Here is a 21,159-nt window from a genome sequence, read left to right on the forward strand (position 1 = left end):
GTAAATTCTTGAGATATATTGTCGTCTAATAATGTCATCTTCAGAATATTGTTTTACAACCACCATCCTTAATATGTATTGTATAGACAGTTCCTGCTGTACCACATCTTTGTAACAGCAACACCCCTAAGCAAATTTAAAAAATGTTCCAATTCTACTTTGTATTACACTGTTTTTGTGCCAATACCCAGGAATAACAGCTGGAAAGGGGTACAAGGACCAGCCCACTCACATGGTAAACAAATTTAAATAAATACATATGTGTGTGGGTGTGCAGTGATAGAAAATTCCTCCAGTCATCCAATATATTCCTCTTAACTGCGATTAGTAGCCTCAGGAGCAATTTTTCCCCTGATGCACCCAACATCTTCATCACATTTACTGTGACTTCATCTGAGCCTACAACTTTCCTTGGCTTTATTTTCCTTAGTGCACTTTATACTTCAAAAGTGGAACCTGCTCTCTTTCCATATAGGCTGGGAATGCCACAGAGCGGTTTCTGCAGGTCTTTCTGTATTCAGATGTTTTTGGAAGTACTTCTGTCCTTGAAATCCTCTGGCCTAGTGAGCACATTATAGCTGGTATCCCTTTTTTATAATGTTTTCATATTATCTTTATCTCTCAGTCCCTGCTTTGCACACTCATACAGCTTCTTTGAGTCATTTGCCTAGGTACTTTCCAGAAGACAGTGGAGTTTCTCTGATGACTTGTCCTTTGCCACTGCTACTGGTCTTTGCTTCTTGGTTAGCCACCTAGTAATCCTTTCCCAGCCTGGTGGGGTTTTTAGTCCGGAGACTAATTGAGCTGCTACTGCCTAATACTAATGTAACTCTTGATAAAAATACCTTGCAAAGTATACCTTTATTGTCATACTTTTTGCAAAGTGTTTTACTGTCAATATCTTAATCCAGGTATAGTGCAGCCTTCTTCTGTCTGGAGATTTTTGATTTTCTGCAAGTGTTGACTGTGCGCCTTTAACTGCTGTCTGTCATATCTGCACATTTATGTCTATTTTTACCTTGGCTGCTGTTTACTTTCTGGCATTTGTGTACACTACTACTACTACCTTCCAGTTTTAGTTTTGGATGTCTTTTGAAAAGCGGCATCATTGTTTAGTCCTGGGTGACTATTTAGTTGCTAGACTAATAATAATAAATCATTAAAAATACACTTCTGGACCAGAAACCATTTGAGTGTTTTTGTAAGCAAAATTCAAAGTTTTGTATCCGAAACTGTAAAAAAACAGCCGTCCAGAAACTTAACTGCAAATGATAATTTTCCATCTACACCACTGTTTAACAATAAGCAGCCTGCTTCTAAGAGATTTTATTTTGTTCTTTAGCTGACACAGTTTTGCTAAAAGTACCAAGCTTGATCAGTTACCTGCAGCCTTGGTGGCAGCTTGGCTGTGCTATACAAGTTCCTAGAGCTGATTTTATCGGATTTGTACAGATCTGTTTTACTAACTGGACTACTATCCTGATCTTTGTTAATTAATACTACGTATCAATGGTCCAAAGCATTTTTGCTTGCCAGTTTGGCTCACATGCAGACCTGAAATGCTATGAACTACAAGCTATAGTACCTGATGTGTCTTGGCTTCTTACAATAGTTCAAATTTTTCCCCAACCCTCTCTCCCTGTTCCTGTTGTGGTTTTAAAAGCTAGTGTGTCTGGCTTCCCCCTACTTATAATCTCACTACCAAAGTCTCTCCCTCCCCTCTTTGATTGCTGTTGTCAGTTGTGTAAACTAATTAAGTAATTTTCCCACCCATTCTTTTACGCAGATCCATAGTACTGAGCATCCACCGAGCAAACCAGTATTGCTTTTGAGTTAACTTCCCTTACTACAAATCATCATTTTCATAGAGCTTCCATCTGCTTGGTGTCCTTGCCATACTCTGAGTGCGTCCTGAAGTAATCCTGTGTCATCCTTGAAAGATAAAATATTTATTTTACTGTTTTGCATTTAATTTAACTGTATTAGAGTCCTACTGTTTTACTTTTGCTTTATTTGCCTTTACTTGCCATTTTTTCACTTTAAATCATTTTCAAGTGCCCTAATGTTGTACCGTTTGCTGAGAGCTGCACTTTTGAGAAGCTTTGCTGACAGTGTTACTGTGTAATTTGCTACTTTCTATTTATTTCTAGTACTTAATAGCTGTATTCCTGTACTTTTGGCCCTACTAAAGGGATTTGTTCTGTATTCCAGTGGCAATGAAAGGTAGCCTAAACTATCTCTGAGCTGGGAATCACTTTAGTCACTTTACTGTGAGCTGGTGATTGGCCAGAGGGACATTTTATTTCAACGTTTTTTTGTGCTACCATAAAACCAGCACCAAGACTTTGGAACACGGGCCGACTGCGGGTCGCCTGCCAGCAAGATAACCCAAGTGTAATGACTTGCCAGCAGGATAACCCAAGTATAATGACTGCAACAGTGAAACACGATGAACATCTCCCCAGTATGTAGCTGTGCATAGAGCAACTGGCTTTTACACTGAAGAGCACATCCTTACAAATACAAATAACAATGCAGTAGCTGGACATAATCTCTTCTTGTACCATCCACTAGTAAGAAAATCACAAATTAAGGCTCCACAGTCATGGACTTGCACTTTCCTACTGTCTCTGCAGCCAACTTGGCGGATTTAGGGATTCCGACACAATGTAGCAATTTACTCATCTTTGGTGACAACCACCTAACTTCTACAGCAATCTGATGCAGTGTGTGAGAAATGTAGTTACACAATGTCACTGGAGGCAAGTTTCGCACACACCAACACAAACACCACCAAATAAGATGTCAGTGAAACACACACACTACACCTAGTACAGAGTATGAACCAGCAACATAGACCCACATTACATGCAGAGCCTCAGCAACCTCCAAAACTCAAAGGCCTCACAGACGTCACACACAAAACAACTATCCTCAGCAACCTCTAGAGCACTTTGTTGTGACACATGCAAAAAGATAAATACAGTGCCATCAAAAGGTGTTTCAACCTGTAAGCCCATAAAGCAAACCATCACACAAAACAATATTCTAGTCATAGTAGACTCCATTGTGAGACACACACATGTCCCACTTACCAGCCTGTGCAAAGACAGTCACAGACAGCTGCCTGTCAAGGGCTAGTATCTGTCAGATCAAGATTATACTCAAGTCAATGCACTACAACTACAAGCATGACTCTGTCATAGTCCATGTGAGTATAAAGGTCCTTGGACTACATGAAGAGACATGATACAGCTCTCAGACTGCATGTCCCGGCAGGTATGAACCTAGCACTGAGCAGCATTTTACCTTCTCCAAGGATGAAACCAGAATACCAACATATACTAATGGACTTAAACAACTGGCTTAGTTTTTGGTGTCATTCCAATGGGGGTACAATATTTGTCTGCCTGGGGGAATATGGTAGACAGACCATGCTGTTTTGCCATGGACGGTCTGCACCTGTCCCCCCTAAAATTTCAAACACTGGCTAAAACCTTGTCATTCCCCACTGTGCCTTTTTAGGCAGTGTCAGCCTGATAAACCTACTGGTTTGCTGCCGAATCAGAATAATCTACAGGTGTTACTGCTCGATGTCACAACTATAAACAGGAAACTCCACTCCCTACAACCTCTCCTCATTCTGAAGGATATAGACATCTGTGCAGTTACTGAGACTTGGTTTAAAGCCACAAAGGACATCCTAGCATGCAAGGATATAATGCCTGCCACAATTTTAGACCAGCTACTTCACAGGCAGGTTCTAAAGGTGAAGGAGGTTCAATTTACATCAAACATGGACATGTCTCAAGGCTGGTCAAAGAGTATGACACACTTGAGCTTCTCCACATCCAACTCAACATAAGTAAAGTGACACACACTATATCCTTGCAAGCTATAGGTCCCCCCTCCATGACCCAAGAAAGCCCATACGCTGTACTTGAACATACTAGAGACACTACCCATTCAACACAACACAATATTCATGGGCAACTTTAACAACCGCAATGTTAACAAGAATCACACACAACCTCCAACATGCAGGCCCAAAGATTCTTGGAGTTTATTAAACACAAAAACCTTTAAACAGCTAGTCTGCACACCCACCAAGAACCCAAATACCCTTGACCTGGTCCTCACAAACATGGGGAAATAATGCACTCCCCCTAGTGTAATGTCCTCACTAGTCAGGTCAGACCACAAAGCTGTCTTGTTTGAAATAAATATTAAGCCAGACCCCCAGCTAACACCAGAACATTTAAAAACTATTCCAAGACTAACTAACTCCTATTAAGCAACAGACTAGCAAAATATCAAGCCCCCCTTAGCCCTGAGAACACAGCTATCTGTGTAGAGTTGTTCACAGAAACCCTCTACAATCATTTACACAGAGACAGCTGTAACTACCTGAAATAAACATTGGACAACCTTCAAAAACAAGCCACCCTGGTGGAATCCCAGTACAAACAGATTGTATAACAAAAGAAAGAAAATCACATCCAAAAACAGGAAGAGCACTGCCCAGCAAGGTAAAAATCCCTCAACCAGAATAAGCAACTCAGGACTAATCAAGTCCACCAAGGCCAAACTGAAGACAAAAACAAATTGCCAAGCTAAAGGTAATCATAAGGCTTTCTTCAGTTTTGCCTACAACATTATAGGCAACACCCAACAACATACCAAACTAATGGTGAACGGAACCACCTATATGGAGTCAGAGGTTATAGCAAATCTGTTGGCCGACAAATTTAGCCACAATTTTACCCCTTGTCCCCCGAAGTCACCCCTCACCCCAGAAATGCCTTCCACTATTTCTCCACTAACTATCATTAAAGAAGCAGGTCCTCACTGAGCTCTCTAAGGCCAAGAATACTGCCTCAGGGGACATGCTAATATCCCGGGAGGTCACCTGAATAGAATGAGACATGACCTGTCAGGTCCACTAGAATCTCTATTTAATCATAGCCTCCAAACAGGTTTTGTGCCTAATAAATGGTGGAATGAACCTGTTATCCCTCTGCACAAAGGGAGACCATCAATTAACCCCTCGGACGCATAAGTCTGATTAGTCTCATATGCAAGGCCAGGGGAAAGAATTATCAAGGATATGACAGAAAATGACATAAGAAAAGTACAGTTTTGTACCTACCATAAATGTAGATGTTCGAGTGCTAATACAGCTGCAGTCATAACAGATGGGTTCTCCTGCCATCAGGCGGGTCCTCGGTCGGCCGAATTCCAAAGTCTAGGTCCGGCGTCAGTTGTCGTCGCTTCTTCCCTGACGTCAGTGCGACAGGGCTATAAAAGAACCAGCCAACGCCATTTTCTTCAGTTTTTCTTGCCCCAGATGTCAGGTGCCCCCAGAAGGAAGGCAATACATAAATTTATGTAATAAAGCAATGCAATATAATCAAAATACAGTAGTTGCAAGCAAATACACCATAAATGAATACCCAAATCAGATTGTATGAGGAGGTGTTAGCCAATAGGCCTGTCCCAAGAGGGGAAGGAGGAGGGAAACCTGGACTGCAGCTGTATTAGCACTCGAACATCTACATTTATGGTAGGTACAAAACTGTACTATGTTCACCGTGCATACAGCTGCAGTCATAACAGATGGGTAGAATCCCAAAGCTAAGAAAGGGGTGGTAGGCACTAGGTGGAACTAAAAGGAGTCAGGATGCCCTGCAAGACTGCAGTGGCAAAGCTTGCTCTAGTTTTGGAGTATAATGGTAGGTGGTAGTGCTTGGAGAAGGTATGCACAGAACTCCAAGTGGCTGCTTCCAAAATATCTTTGGTAGGAACTCCTCTGAGGAAAGCTGCAGAGGTAGCTGTGGCCCTTGTGGAGTGAGATCTGATGCCTGCAGGTACAGTTTTACCATGAAAAGAGTAACAAAAGCGTATGCAGTGGGCTATCCATTTTGAGATTGTCTGTTTGGAAATTGGCTTCCCTTGAGCTCCTATAGCATAGGGCACAAAGAGCTGTTCTGTTTTTCTGAAAGGCTTTGTTCTGTCCAAATAATAATGCAGCTGTCTGTGGATGTCCAAGGAATGTAGTAGTCTCTCCCCTTTGTTTTGAGGATTAGGGTAAAAGGTAGGTAAGTGGATAGCCTGATTCAAAGCTACCCTGGATACCACCTTTGGCATAAAGGACGTGTTGGTTCGTAACGAAACTCTGTCCTGATGGAAGATGATAAAAGGCTGCACAGCCATGAGGGCTTGTAGTTCCGATACCCTGCGAGCTGAGATGATAGCCAGAAGGAAAGCTGTTTTCCAGGACAAATATTGCAAATCTGTTGAGGCAGCTGGCTCAAAAGGAGGCAAGGTCAGCTTTTCTAGAATGAAATTGAGGTCCCAAGCAGGTATTGGTTGTTTCCTTGGGAGTTTTATATTCTTAGCCCCTCTGAGGAACTGTCTTAAGAGGGGGTGAGAGAATAAAGGTGGATCAGTGTTGTATTCTGCAGAAATGGCTGAAGCATGGATTTTGATGGAGGAAAATGAAAGTCCACTGCTTAGCAGCTCAGCTAGATACTGTAATATTTGAGGTAAATTCAGTTTTCCAGGATTCTGGCCCTTTTTCTCATTCCAGGCACAAAACCGTTTCCATTTTGCGGAGTAAGCTTTTCTAGCAGATGGCCTTCTGGCCTCCAAAATGACATCCTGCACCTCCTTGGAGAGTAGGGTCTGTTGTGATGTTAAGGAATCTTCCATGCGGCCAGATTGAGTGTTTTCAGCTGACTGTGAAGAGTTTTGAAGCTGTGCTGAGAAGAAGAGGCATTAGAGGTAGGGTCCATGGTGGGGAATGCGTCAGGCTCCTCAGGAGTGGGTACCAGTGCTGTCTTGGCCAGTCTGGAGCAATGAGAATCATCTTTGGTATATCTGCTCTGGTTTTTAATAGAACTTTGGGCAGCAGAGGAAGAGGCGGAAAGGCATAAACTGTCATTGTTGTCCAATTGAAAGAGAGAGCGTCCACTCTCCGGGCCTGTGTATGAAAAGTCCTTGAGCAGAATTTTGTCAATTGGTGATTTTTGTGGGAGGCAAAGAGATCTATGTCTGGCCTTCCCCATGCTTGTATTATCTCTGTAAAAACTTGAGGATGCAACTTCCATTCATGTGGATCTGTCATATTTCTGCTTAGGTTGTCTGCCAGTGTGTTTTCCCTGCCTGGCAAGTACTGTGCTTGAAGCTCGATTTGTAATTCCAGAGCCATGTTCCAAAGTGACATGGCCAGCCTGCATAGGGGGTATGAATGGGTGCCTCCCTGTTTGTTTATGTACCACATTACTGTGGTGTTGTCTGTCCTTATCAATAGTTGACCTGGATGCAGAAAGTCTTTGAAAGCTATAATAGCATTTATTACTGCTAGCATTTCCTTTTGATTGATGTGAAGGTGCTTTTCTTTTTGGGACCATTTGCCCTGAATGCACCGATCCGTCATGTGCGCCCCCCAAGCGTAGTCCGAGGTGTCTGTTGTGATGACTTGATTTGCTTGAGGCTTGCAGAATGGGAGACCTGTGTTTGTTTGGCATGCTTGAGCCCACCACAGAAATTCCTTTTGAAGACATGGAATTAGTGGCATTATTGTTTCCAAACTGTGGCTGTGTTGAGACCATAGGTTTTTCAGGTACCATTGAAGTTTCCTCATATGCAGCTTTGCACATGGGATTAGTAGGATGTAAGATGCCATGAATCCCAGAGCCTGCAGGATTTTCCTTGCAGTCAGCCTGGTGAAATTTGCTAGTTTTCTGAAGTATTGAGTTAGTTGCCCCTGTTTCTCTGGCGTGAGGTAGGCCATCTGGGTGTTTGTGTCCAAGTTGGCGCCCAGGAAAATTATTTTCTGAGAGGGTATTAGCCTTGATTTCTTTTTGTTGACTGTGTATCCCAGAGAATTCAACAACATTATTACAAAAGCCAGATGTTTCAGAAGTATGTGCTTGCTGTCCGCTTGGATCAGGCAGTCGTCCAAATATGGGTATATTTGTATCCCTTGAAGTCTGCAGTAGGCAATTACTGATGCCAGGCATTTCGTGAATACTCTGGGCAGTAGATAAGCCAAAGGGCAATGCAGAGAATTGATAATGGGTTGAACCTGCAAGAAATCTGAGGTATCTTCTGCAATTTTGTCTGATTGGGACATGCAGGTATGCCTCCTTGAGGTCCAATGTTACCAGCCAGGACTCCTTGCCCAGCATGGGAAGAAGCTGCTGTAATGTGAGCATCTTGAATTTTGGTACGAGTAAAATGTGTTTAGGATGGATAGGTCCAAAATAGGTCTCCAATCTTTTCCCTTCCTTGGTACCAGGAATAGTCTGGAATAAAAACCTTGACCTTGTTCTTGAGTAGGTACCTCTTGAATAGCTTTCATGTCCATGAGATCTGAAATTTGTCTTTGTGCCTCTGCCCTTTGATTGTGTGGCAGGTTTGGCATGCCTCTCATTTTGGAAGGGTGTGAAAATGGAATCTGTAGCCTCTGTTTATAATGTCCAGGATCCATTTGTCTTTTGTGACAATATGCCAATTTTTCGAAAATAATGCCAGTTTTCCGCCTAAGGGTGCTGCCATTTGAGCCTTGCTTGGCATGCAAAGGGGAAAGTCATTGGGCTTGCTTTCTAAATGGCTGCGAACTATCCTCACCACCTCTTTGTGTAGGAGCTTGCCATTGTCTGCCTCTAAACGATCCTTGAGATTGCCCTCTGCCCCTCGGGCGCCTGTATCTACCTCTTTGGGGTCTGTCCGTGGCTGGAAAGGACCAATTTTTGGAAGGCCAAGTTCTACTGAAACGTGAAGGTTGTACCTGTAGAAAATCTTTCACTGTTTGCATTGATTTAGCCTTTTCCTCCATTTTCTTTAATACCTCCTCAGCTTTAACACCAAATAATACATCCTTTTGTAGAGGGGCATCTAGTAATTTAGCTTTGACATGATCTGGTAAAGTTTGCTCCTTGAGCCAGGCATGTCTACGTATGACTGATCCTGTAACAGCAGCTCTACATGATGCCTCTAGAGCATCAAAACCACATTGCAAGGTATGTTTACCCACTTGTTCTGCACTATGCATCAAATCCTGCAACTCCTTCAAGTCTGGCTGTTCAGGTTGTGACATTTTGCTTCTCAACTGTGATAACAGAAACTGTTGGTACTTTAACATATGGAACTGGCAGTTTAATGCCCTCATGGTTAAGGTGGCAAAGGTGTATACCTTTTTTCCCCATCTTTCTAAAGATCTGGAATTTCTCTCGGAAGGTAATGGATTTTTAGCAGTGGAGGCCTTAATTCCCTTGGGGCCCTGTGAGATAGTTTCTGGGTCAGCCGCATGGCTTTTGTATAGAAATTGGTGTGAGTCAGGAACCCGATAGTACCTGTCAGGCTTGACTGGGGCTGGAGGTAAAGAATCCGGGTTAAGGCAGGCCTCCGAATACACATCATCTAGTATGTCTAAGACAGGAGGTATAGCCAGAGGCCTGTGCTGAGGCAGCAAGAGAAAATCCCTAAGCCTTTTCTTGGAATCTGAATACTCTTGGCCTTCCCAGTGGAAGTGTTCCCTTAAGGTATGCAAGGTTTCCCCAAATGAGTAATCCTCTGGGGGGGAGACAGAGGGAATGGACTCCTCTGCATCAGAATCTTCAAAAGGGGAGTAAGAATGTTCCTGTTCATCCGAGTGCTCTGAAATAATGGAGGCCTGGTCAGAGGAGGAGGATTCTTCCTCCACTCTGGGCCTTTTGTCCGGGGGGGGGGGTGAGAACCCCTGATAAGAGTAATTAAATCCTCAGCCATTTTAAGCATCTGTTTTTTAGGCATGGGGCCTGGAGAAGGGCCCTGTGTAGCTGGTCTCTTAGAATGCATGGCTGCATTAGACTTAGTGAAAGCCTTGATGGAAAAAGAAGAGGAAGGTCTGAAGACACCTTGAGAGGAGGCAGACCTGTCTACATTTTGAATTTCACCAACAAGAGTGGCTTCGGTATCTGTAGTCGGGGTGTGGGCCGAGGAGCCTGCGACCTTGGGCACAGAAGACACCACCAATGAAGTGTCGTCGGTAGGCAGGGGCTGCGTAGGCACCTCGCTGAAAACCGGACCACCTGTAGTCGGCTTTGGCGTGGTGTCGGTAGAGGCTGTGGACCTTGTGTGTCGGTCCTTATCTTTGCGTTTTTTAGATAAAACTGGAGTCGGAGTATCCGACGATATAATATAGTTAAATTCTTTGCCAAAATAGTGCTGGGCGAACTCCGCCCAATGCTTAATGGTGCGTTTGTTGAATGTAGCACAAAAACGACAGACCGAGACGTCGTGGTCTGGGCCTAAGCAAGGAATGCAGAGGGAATGAAAATCCTTATGCGGTATTTGCTTCCCACATGAAATACAATTATTAACTTTGTCTGACATCGGTCTGAGGCAGGAAAAGTTTCCCAACGGGGTACTTAGCTTTCAAGAAGACTTTGGTTGCAGAATTTTCGTAATTTCAGGAGCTGGCCGACTGGCACTTGCAAACTGCTTCTGTTTCGGGCACCGCGCGGCAAGAAAGACTGAAGAAAATGGCGTCGGCTGGTTCTTTTATACCCCTGTCACACTGACGTCAGGGAAGAAGCGACGACAACCGACGCCGGACCTAGACTTTGGAATTCGGCCGACCGAGGACCCGCCTGACGGCAGGAGAACCCATCTGTTATGACTGCAGCTGTATGCACGATGAACATCCTACAGACATTGAACCCAACCCAGTTTGGTTTTGTCACAGGCAGCCCATGCCTACTTAACCTGGTGAACTTCTTCAAGAAGGTTACTAAAGCTATGGACAAGGCCAAAGTAGGGCACATTGCTTACCTCAACCCGGCCAAGGTGTCTGACACAATATCTCACTCAGTACTGTAGATAAACTTACCAAATTTGGCATAAGCCTGTTTATCATGCAACTGATAACCAGCTGGCTCACTAACAGGACACAAGAAGTTAATCTACGGGAATCCACATCCATAAACATGCCAATCACTAACACAGTCCCACAGGGAATGGTGCTGAGGCCTCTCCTTTTTGCATCTACCCCTCAGAAGTCAAGGCAAATGTCAAGGGTCTCTGACTGACCAAGTCTCCGGATGATTGCAAACTAGGTGTGGTCAATAAACTAATGTCTTTTAGCTTTTCTCGGTTAGGGGTCGCAACAGCGGAACTCTGGTCCACTAATGACTGGCAGTGTATTTTTACGATGCCGAGTTGCCAGCCTGACGCCCAACCTTCAAAGAAGGCATACCCATTCACACACGTACCTACCTGCATGTCTTTAGACATCACTCGACCGCGGGGAGGACATGCAGACTCCACACAGAAGGTGCTCCAGTCGGGAATCGAACGGGAGAACCTCCTGCTGTGAGGCGGCAATGCCAACCGCTGCATCACTGCATCAATGAATCCCTTAAAAACAAACACAAATACCTTTCAAGAGGGGCTGACACAGCCAAACAACTACAGCCAGAACCACAGACAAAAACTCAATGTGAAAAATGCATACTAGTACCCTTTGGAAAGATGGCCACCCCTGGAACTTAGCATATTGAAAATACACCCTAAATGTTGATTCAGTAGTCAGGGATTTGGAAATGGATGCTGACAGTAACCTGACCTTGGACCACCATGTGTGTATTGTTGTGAGAAAGTCATACTACGATGCACAATTTATAAGCAGGAGCAAAGCATCTAGGTACAAGGAGGTCATTGTTCCTCTGTACTTGGCTATCATAAGATCATTCATAGAGTACAATCCTCCTTTGGCATGTACCTGACCAGGCACTTGCAAAAGCCTGACAGACCAAAGAGGTCCCTCACAAAAAGAATACTGGGAATAAACAAGTCCTATGTGGACGGTCACAAAGCCCTATCCCTGTACTCTGTCTCTTACACACTGATGTGAGGTAATCTACGCCTAGCCTACGAGGCATCCTCTGATCCCACAGTGATGGATCTAGTACACATGCACTAAACAAAGAGCATCAGAAACACCTAATCTAAGGACCTAAACATCAACTGTGACAAACAATTCACACTGGAGGGGCAGGACGTTACTACTACTTCATCCAAAGAACAGATCATCGAATGGCATCTTATCAAAAATGCTGTTTGAACTGTTCTTACTGACATCTCATTATGATAGGGATCGGGAAATTTGCCTTTTCCTCACTGTAGTGTGATCTCAGAGTTGGCAAATGGAATTAGCGGGGGGGGGAGGTGCAACCCCCTCCATATTAGGGGTATCGATGAAATGCCATTCGATGATCTGAAGTTTTGATAATATAATATAGACCCGGTACAGGTATGTGTCTCTATAAAAGGCTTCCCATCCATGTGAAGCAAAGGTTATCCCTAACCCTATTCAAACGCAACTTAGACCAATGGATGTAAAACTGCAAATTCACCCCTGGTTTGGTACCCACGTCCCTAACGGACAGGGGCAGCCTGTGAATACTTGAAGTGTACAAGCCTATTCACAATTCTAAAATTACTTGAAATATTGACATGTCAACAATATTTTGGTAAATTTGGGTATGCTTGGCTAGACTTAAAATGGCTCTTGGACAGATAGGTTAATAGGTACATAGGTTGTTACTAGGCTAAGTTACCACAGTGACTCTCTACACCCAATTCATTTTTTCATCTTGCAGTAAAATAACACAGTGATGTTTCTGCCCTCACCCATGTTACACTTGTGTTTGTAATCACTGCCAGCAGACAGTAAAATATGTGCTGCCTGTCAGAATCACATGAACATCAGAGCAGCATATTTATTCACTTTAAGCAGCCACATTGTGCCATACTTCAGTACAAAAGGGCAACACCCACCCCCTGACATACTGTCTGCTGCATGAATTTAAGGCAATAAACAGGAATAAGGTCACACATTTTATACTTCTGTTTCAGAAAGAAAAAAAAAATAATTTCTAACCAGAATTTTCTTTTAAGATGCTTCAGCAATGTTTTTTTTCCCTATCAATGTTCCTACAAATTGCAGTCAAACAAAAGGTAGTACCTGTACTTATGCTTTCTGGGGTTTCTGCGCTGGTCTTTGCTGTTGTGGTAGTAGGGACAGGCGTAACCTTGACGACACAGCCTTGGGGGCTTCTTGCACTGTTCTGTCTTGTAATTTGCCAGCACATAATTTGAGTCTGCAAAGGAATAAACAACATCAATTTCTATACCACAGCAATAGTTAACCATGTACTTAAAGAAACACAGTAAATAACAGTCTTAACCTGCCTTCAATTTTGTTTACATGACTTCTGTCCTATTCCTACACTCCCATAACACACAGACTGGCAGTTGGTGTGCTGCTTTGCTAATCCATCCTTCTCATTCAAAAGGAAAAAATTTTCTACAGGCAAAGTCCCAACCCACCACATCACATAGTAATAGTAAAGGATGAGTTTTTCTGATAACACCAGCACTGCTAAAAGTGCAGGCAATGATACTGAGATAAAGAGAACAAAGGGAGGAAAGTGTCTGCAGTGTGTGAAAAAGAAAAGGAATGAACCTATAAGAAGGCTGCCAACACACTCAAGAAAGAAGAGCGCAAACAGAAAGTTATCGAGCAATGGGGGATAAAACTAGTGGGACATTCTTTGAGCATCTAAGAAAAAGGCAAAAGAAAGGGTGAAAGAGTGTTAAATTAACGAAAGGAAGTGATGCAATGGAAAATAGAAGAACAGGAACCTAAGGTTAAATTACATGCTTCAGTGAAGACAGGGGGTCAAGTACATATGTGAAGGGAATGTTAGATTTAACATGAACTAATGAAAAAAAAAAGAGACTCAGGAATAGTGGAGTAAATCAGAATGACTGGTACTAAGGGAGGACAATGTGTGTCAACCAGACAGAGTACAACCTGAGATGCGTAAAATGCTGTGGCATTTTGGAGGGGCACATCTATGAAGGTAGGGGGTGGTCACAACAAAGTTGAGGCTTGCCACAGTGCTAATTCTGCATAAAATGCAGTCCAGAAGCATCTCAGGATAAACTGGTTAGCCTTTCCTTAGTTACAGGAAAGCTCACAGAAAAATATTGAGGTAAATGTTAACTAGTTTGCTGGAAGACAAAGTCCAGAGTAGCGGTTTACAGACAATAAATCTTGTCAAGAGAGATATGTTGCTAGGAAAAGGTTTGAGGCACATACGCTGGAGTAATACTGGATACATATAAAACAAGCACCAAAACACAGAACATACTACTAGCAAAAGAAAAACAAACCCATTACAAACAGAGAGAAAAAAAAAAAAGAAAAAGAGACACAGTGACCCTCCCCCCCCAAAAGAAAAAGTGTGTGTTTTGCATGGGCAACTCCATGTAGCTCATACCTGTTACGTATGCAAACTCCACTGTTACAAACTTGTGGAGAGAGAGCATACTGCCATCATCAAAAATTGTTCCCACTCCCTGTCTACAGCACTGAGTTGTACATAGCTTCATAGGTATACAGGTTAATGACCACCACGGCCTTTATAAACATAGCCATGCACACTGACCCAGTTGTGTCCCTATGTATCATAGGTGTTTTTTAGGAGGGGGCATGTTAGTTAGGAAGCATAGAAAAACTGAACTGGAACTGAAGTTCCAAGAGTACAAAAACACTTGACACTTCTGCCTCCCTCACATGAAAACCCCCTAAATTAACAAAGCAGACAAATACCACATATAAAAAATGTATATTCTGCCCAAAAAAAAAACAAAAAAACACTGACATCAGTGGTAGCCACTGTAAATATCATTTGATGTATATGTTACAACACAAAGGGAATTTAAGAAACAATTTGCAATGAAGCAGCAAAATTCCTACACAACTTAAGGCTCAAAACCCATAGTTCTCAACCAAACGGGGCAAATCTCAACAGAATCGGGGACAAATCAAGAAATAATCAGGGACAATCGAGGACATTTTTAAAATATCAGCACTTTTAACATGAAACATTGATAGAATAAAAGAATCTGAATTAGAATACATTTTTCTGAAGTAAAAGAAGTATATAACTATTTATTGTTATTATTCATTAAGTGTAATTCATGGGGCGGCCGCGGTGGTGCAGTGGTCAGCGTTGCCACCTCACAGCAAGAGGTTCTCTGGTTCGATCCTCAGCTGGGGTGCCTTCTGTGTGGAGTCTGAATGTCCTCCCTCTGGTCTCATGGGTTTCCCCCGGGTGCTCTGGTTTCCTCCCACATCCCAAAGACATGCTGTAGGTGGGCTGGACATTCTAAACTGGCCCTAAGTGTGAGTGCATGCATTTGTGTGCCTTCTGTGGAAGGTTGGGTGCCGGGCTGGCAACTCAACACCGTAAAACTCCACTGCCAATCATGAGTGGACAGGTGATCTGCTGTGGCGACCCCTAACCAGGATAAGCAGAAAGAAGAAGAAGAAGACTCATTAAGTGTAATTCATCACCTTTCCCCTAAAGTCATCAGTTTTTAGGAGGGTGTGAAGATGTGTGAAGGCTGCTAGCCTATCTAGCTAGAATTTTGTAGACAATTCTATGTCTTTGTAAATATTAATAAAAGCCATAGGTTTGTTCTCTTAAATGTAAGAAAAATTGTGTTAAATGTTGAATGTCAAAAGTGTAACAGTGCACTCTGCTGGAAGAAAGCTGATAAGTCAAGCATTGTATGGCTGATCTCAAACTCGAATCCCTGGTGTCTAAATGAGCAGATTCTTTCTATTGTTTTGAGACCAGTTAGTTGCTAGATTTTACATAAATAATGTCTTTAATTGCTGTGGTTTCCTGACCAGGTGCAAGCTTACTAAGAAATGTAAATGTAGACTTTCTGTTAGCCTGGGAAACCACAGAATTGTTAGGAATGATGTAATCAAAAATGAGTCAGCAGGATTTATTATCAATTTAAAGGACTTTCTCAGAGACAGAGAGACAGCATTTTGGATTTTGTCTAAAGCTGACAACATCTCACCAGTACTCTGCTTTGCTCTATATGTAAGTTTATTTAGAACTGTGATTGCTCTTAGGAAAAGATAGAAAATAGTAAGTTTAGTCTAGCTGTTTTCTATATTCATGTCAGAACTATTCTACAGTATTAATTTAAGCATTTTCCTGTTATGTCTGAACTCTTGACTAGCACTGTGTAGTAAGAAGGATTGTCTTGTGTTTTTATTATTTATTATTAAATATTTTTAAACCTTTCAACTGTGGCTGTTTTGTGTAGAGACAATTTAAGCTCTAGAGTACATTGCATGTATACAGTGATACTGTACAAAGCCACTCCAATAGTCTTGCTGCTCAGTCACACTTACCATTTGGAAAATAATAATGCACAGTAATAATTGGAAACCCATTGGTAAGAGCCCTTTTAGTAGCTGATATTAGTGGTTGGTTGCAGTTGGTACTAACGTATAGCCTGGGCAGAAGGGGCACAGCTGGAGAACCTGTGCCAGCCTTCCACAGGAGTGTCTGTGTTTTGTATACAACTCATATCTTAAAGTGTGTGAGTGTCAGCTACTTGGGCAGGGACACAAAGCACTGGTTGGACAGAGAGAGTGCTGGAGGTTTTAGCTTAACCACTAGGCTGAGACATGTATCCTATAGCTGTGCCAGTAGGGAGTTTTATTGGGGATCTGGAGAGAAAGGGAGAAACCAGCCCCAGACTGAATGTGATCTCTGTGTGCTCTTAAGGGAAATTGTACTTTACTGTGTGTGCATTTGTTATCCTTCCCAATGTGGATTCCCCTCACTGGTGTTAGTGGTGAGGACTGAGACTCCTTGATTACTGGGTCAGTGCATGGGTGTCACAGAGGGATTAAGAGGGATAGAGTTAAAATTTGAGTCAAAATCAGGGACATCCCTGAAAATAAGGGACAGTTGGGAGGTATGCTCAAACCTCTGAAGAAAGGGACTTACATAACTGGGGTCCCCTGCCTGACATGGTCCTTTTCAAAGGCCAATTTATACTTGGGTATTATTAATACATCCTGCATATTCTGGGAGATGTTGTACAAAGTTACACAGTAACAGACAACAGGAATCTAAATTCTGATATCTGCATTCTAGAGAGGTAAACAGAAGCTGAGACCACTGACAGAAGAAGGATAACCAACTACATATTTTTAAGACTGGTAAAGTGATGTTCTTTGGCTGGGGAAAGAAAAAAAATGAATCTGAAGATGCAATTTTGTTTATTCTAAGCTTGTGACAGTTGACAGTCCGTGTCAGAGCAGAAACAGGGAATCCTTATTTAAGCTGGGATGAAATTTCTTTGGAAATGCTAGTCATGGCAGGGGCTGTTGAGAGTCTACAGATGTCATGGCATTCATTAATTTACTGGTTTCAATTTGTTATGGAAGCGACTACATATGTGGTAAAGAAAGCATAGTCAAGGATTAGTTTCACATAGCATATATTTTACTATATTTTGTATATGTATATACATTTTTTGTCATTCCTTCTGAAATCTATATTAGAAATATTTAGAATTAGTGTCATAGAGATAATATTCACATCAGTATGTCACAAACACACCAAATGGTCTTTGAGACTTCTCAAAGGTGCTTAAATTTGTGAATGAGAAAACTAATAACAGCATAATCTCCTGGTTGCAGGATTCAAATATCTTAATGTCTGGCTCAACCTTATGCAGATCAAATCAAGAAAGTGTCAGCTCAACATAAAACTGTTCAAAAAGCGAAAATGAATGTTATTAAAGGCAAAGGCTTTGATGGCTACATGTGGGAATCTCTGGTGAAGCTTACACAAGTTTGCAAGCTACCTCGGTGATGCACAGTGCTTTGAGGTATGGTTAAAATTATTGGTGGGTTGCTGGATGATTGACATCAGAGTACATCACTTGCACTCTGATATCAGCAAGGTAATGTGCAAGTAATGTCCACTGAGTACAATAGCAGTTATACCAATCAACTAATTAAAACATCAAAATTCAAAACAAAGCCAGCTTAAAGAACGTATCTGGTTTCAGAAACCATGTTTTGATTCTTATTTAATGATTACCACCTAATACTTTCTTTTCATAGCCAAGTCTTTCAACTAGCCAGCTGATTAATAACTTAAAAATAACACCACAGATCATCTTCCAAAAACAAAGTCGAGTAACTGTTGATGAGATTAAAAACTACCGCAAAACAAATTAACAGCGATGTTTCCTAATGTCTGACTGGCACATCTGAGGGTCTACAACAAGTGTGAAAAGAATCTGTCAGAACGCGAACGGTAATTTAAATAAAACCACACATGTATTAACGAGATTAAAAGGGCTATGCTCATCTACTGAAATGCAGCTTAATGTATTAAGTTTTATTTATTCATTGTAAAGGAATTCCTGTCAAAAACGTGGCTCTGCTCCTGCTCCATCCTGTATATATCTGCTCCTTACTGAATTTCATGTCTTATCCATTATAATAACAAGTGCTAACAATGATATCGAACGGTCCATTTATAGAATGTATTTTATCATTCTGTATTCTTGACTTGTGTTTCTACCGTCTTAAATGGGGTGTATTTTATCATTTTGTACCCTTGTTTGTGAGCTGTTAAATGTCTTTACTGTCTTAAATATTTTGTATCCTGATGTATACAAAGACATACATTGTATGTACATGTATATGGAACTCCTCTCAACAGCCCTCTGCTGAAAACGGGTTATTTTAGGCCCATTCACACTTTCCTGTAAATAAACACCAACAAATAAATACTCTGATAACCCACTTGGGAGGACTGGTGCAGGGACCTTTTTCAAAGACATCTCAGGCATACGTGGAGTGACATTCATGATTTATATACTCTGCCAAAGACAAATGTGCGATTCGTACAAAAATGTCACAACGGAAAAAGAGTTTAACAAATACGCATTCAATAATGGCAATGGAAGTTGCCTTATATACATCACAAAAGAACTGTATTCTGGGTGGATGTCACATGGAAAATGAGACACACACACTCACATATATACACACATATGTGTGTGTGTGTGTGTATATATATATATATCTGTATCTATATATAGATATTTTACACACACACACACACAGATCTATAGCAAAATTTATATGTGTGTATATATAAAATGCTCAGAAACAAGATGCATTACAAGTGTCTCAAAATAAGTACAGCACAGATTAATGACATATAAAATAAAAGAAATGACAAAAAGTCATGATGATTTTCCCTGTATAGTGCAAGTACTGAGAAATAGCTTAAAATGTGATGCTGATAATGACACAGTGTCCACTATTGCACCTAGAATATAAGGGTGGTAGGGAGAGTTGCTGGTTCATACCTCTTCATGATAATTTCATACTTTTCTTCTATTGTTACCCTGGTAATGCAATCTTGTCACTGTAATTAGGTAATAGGGTGGCAATTTACAGAAAAATGCTCTTAGGAAACAGATCTGCCTAACTGAAATGTAATGCAATTTGTTTGGAGATGAACATCTGAAAAGATATGGGGAAAAAGTACAGTTGTGTACACTTACCATAAATGTAGATGTTCGAGTGTATTCACTGTTGCAGTCATTACATTCGGGTAATCTGCTGGCAGGTTGCCCTCAGTCGGCCTAAATTCCAAAGTCTTGGGTCTTGCATCGGTTGCTGTCTTCTCTTCCATGACGTCAGGTTGTCAGGGGTATAAAACATGCAGCAGACACCATTTTCTTTAGGTTTTTCTTGCCCCCGATGTCAGGTGCTCCCAAAAAGGTAGCAATATTTTATATATATATATATATATATATATATATATATATATATATATATATATATATAAACATGCATCAAGTAAAAAACTTTACCTTCATCTACAAGCAAATACACCACATAGGTTGTAAAAGATAGAAAAGGAAAGATAAACTGTAGAATGACAGGGGGATGGCGGGAGGGTAACCTGGACTGCAACAGTGAATACACTCGAACATCTACATTTAAGTGTACACAACTGTACTATGTTCTTCGTGTTTCAACGTTGCAGTCATTACATTTGGTTAGAATCCCAAAGCTATGGTTGGGAGGCTGGAGCTAAACAGCATTAGGTGCGGCTATAAGGCCCTGCAGCACTTCCGTGGCAAAGCCTGCCCTGGACTTAGAGTAGAGAGGCAAATGGTAATGCTTTGTAAAGGTGTGAACAGAACTCCAAGTAGCAGCCTCTAGAATGTCGTTGGTTGGTACTCCTCTGAGAAAGGCTGCCGAAGTAGCTGCAGCTCTGGTGGAATGAGACCTAATGCCCTTGGGCACAGGTTTACCATGGTGTGAGTAGCAGAAATGGATGCAGTGGCTTATCCTCTTTGAAATTGTCTGCTTTGAAATAGCCTTTCCTTCTGATCCTGCAGCATATGCCACTAGTAATTGCTCAGTTTGTCTTAGAGCTTTTCTCCTGCTCAAGTAGAATCTTAGCTGTCTGTGTACGTCCAAGGAATGCAGAATTCTCTCCCCTTTGTTCTCCAGATTTGGATAAAAAGTTGGCAGAAGGATTGTTTGGTTAAGAGCCACATTGGAAACCACCTTAGGCAAAAAAGTAGGATTTGTCCTCAGAGACACCCTGTCTGGGTAAAATATGATAAAAGGCGCTACAGCCATGAGGGCCTGTAGCTCTGAAACCCTTCTTGCTGAAGTAATTGCTAGTAGCAGGGTTGTCTTCCATGATAAGAACTTTATATCAGCGGTAGTGGCTGGTTCAAATGGAGGCAGGGTGAGCTTTTCTGCGGTAGTGGCTGGTTCAAATGGAGGCAGGGTGAGCTTTTCCAACACATAATTGAGGTCCCATGCAGGTAATGTGATCTTCTAGGAGGCCTTAGGTTTTTGGCTCCTCTAAGATAACGCTTTAGTAAGGGATGAGAAAAAGATTGGTGGCTCTGTATTGTAATGAGCCGAAATGGCAGAGGCATGGATTTTGACTGATGAGAAAGATAGGCCTTTGTCAAGCATCTCAGTTAAATATTGTAATATCTAAGGAATATGTGGTTCTTCTGTATCTGTTCCTTGTGCTTGATTCCAAGCGCAAAATCTCTTCCATTTGTCAGCATAGGATTTTCTAGTACTAGGCCTTCTGGCTTCCAAAATGAAATCCATCACAGCTTTACTGGGAGGTGTCGTTGGTATGATTACATGATTAGCCATGCTGCCAGGTTCAGAGTCTGTAGTTGATTGTGCAGGATCTGATTGTTTTGCTGGGACAGTAGTTG

At 41.8% G+C, this 21,159-nt stretch overlaps 1 protein-coding gene across 2 annotated transcripts in view; it reads right to left on the reverse strand.

The window, feature by feature from the left end:
* UNK (unk zinc finger) overlaps positions 1 to 21,159 on the reverse strand; it is an 874,631-nt gene that overhangs the window by 571,124 nt on the left and 282,348 nt on the right. For both annotated transcript variants that reach the window (XM_044084965.1, XM_044084967.1), the window contains one exon: positions 13,013 to 13,148. In XM_044084965.1, the coding sequence (XP_043940900.1) occupies positions 13,013 to 13,148 (136 nt within the window). The remainder of the gene's footprint in view (positions 1 to 13,012; positions 13,149 to 21,159) is intronic.

This window comes from Protopterus annectens, chromosome 10.part0, assembly GCF_019279795.1.
Source record: "Protopterus annectens isolate FY-2018-M chromosome 10.part0, PAN1.0, whole genome shotgun sequence".
Lineage (NCBI taxonomy): Eukaryota > Metazoa > Chordata > Ceratodontiformes > Protopteridae > Protopterus > Protopterus annectens.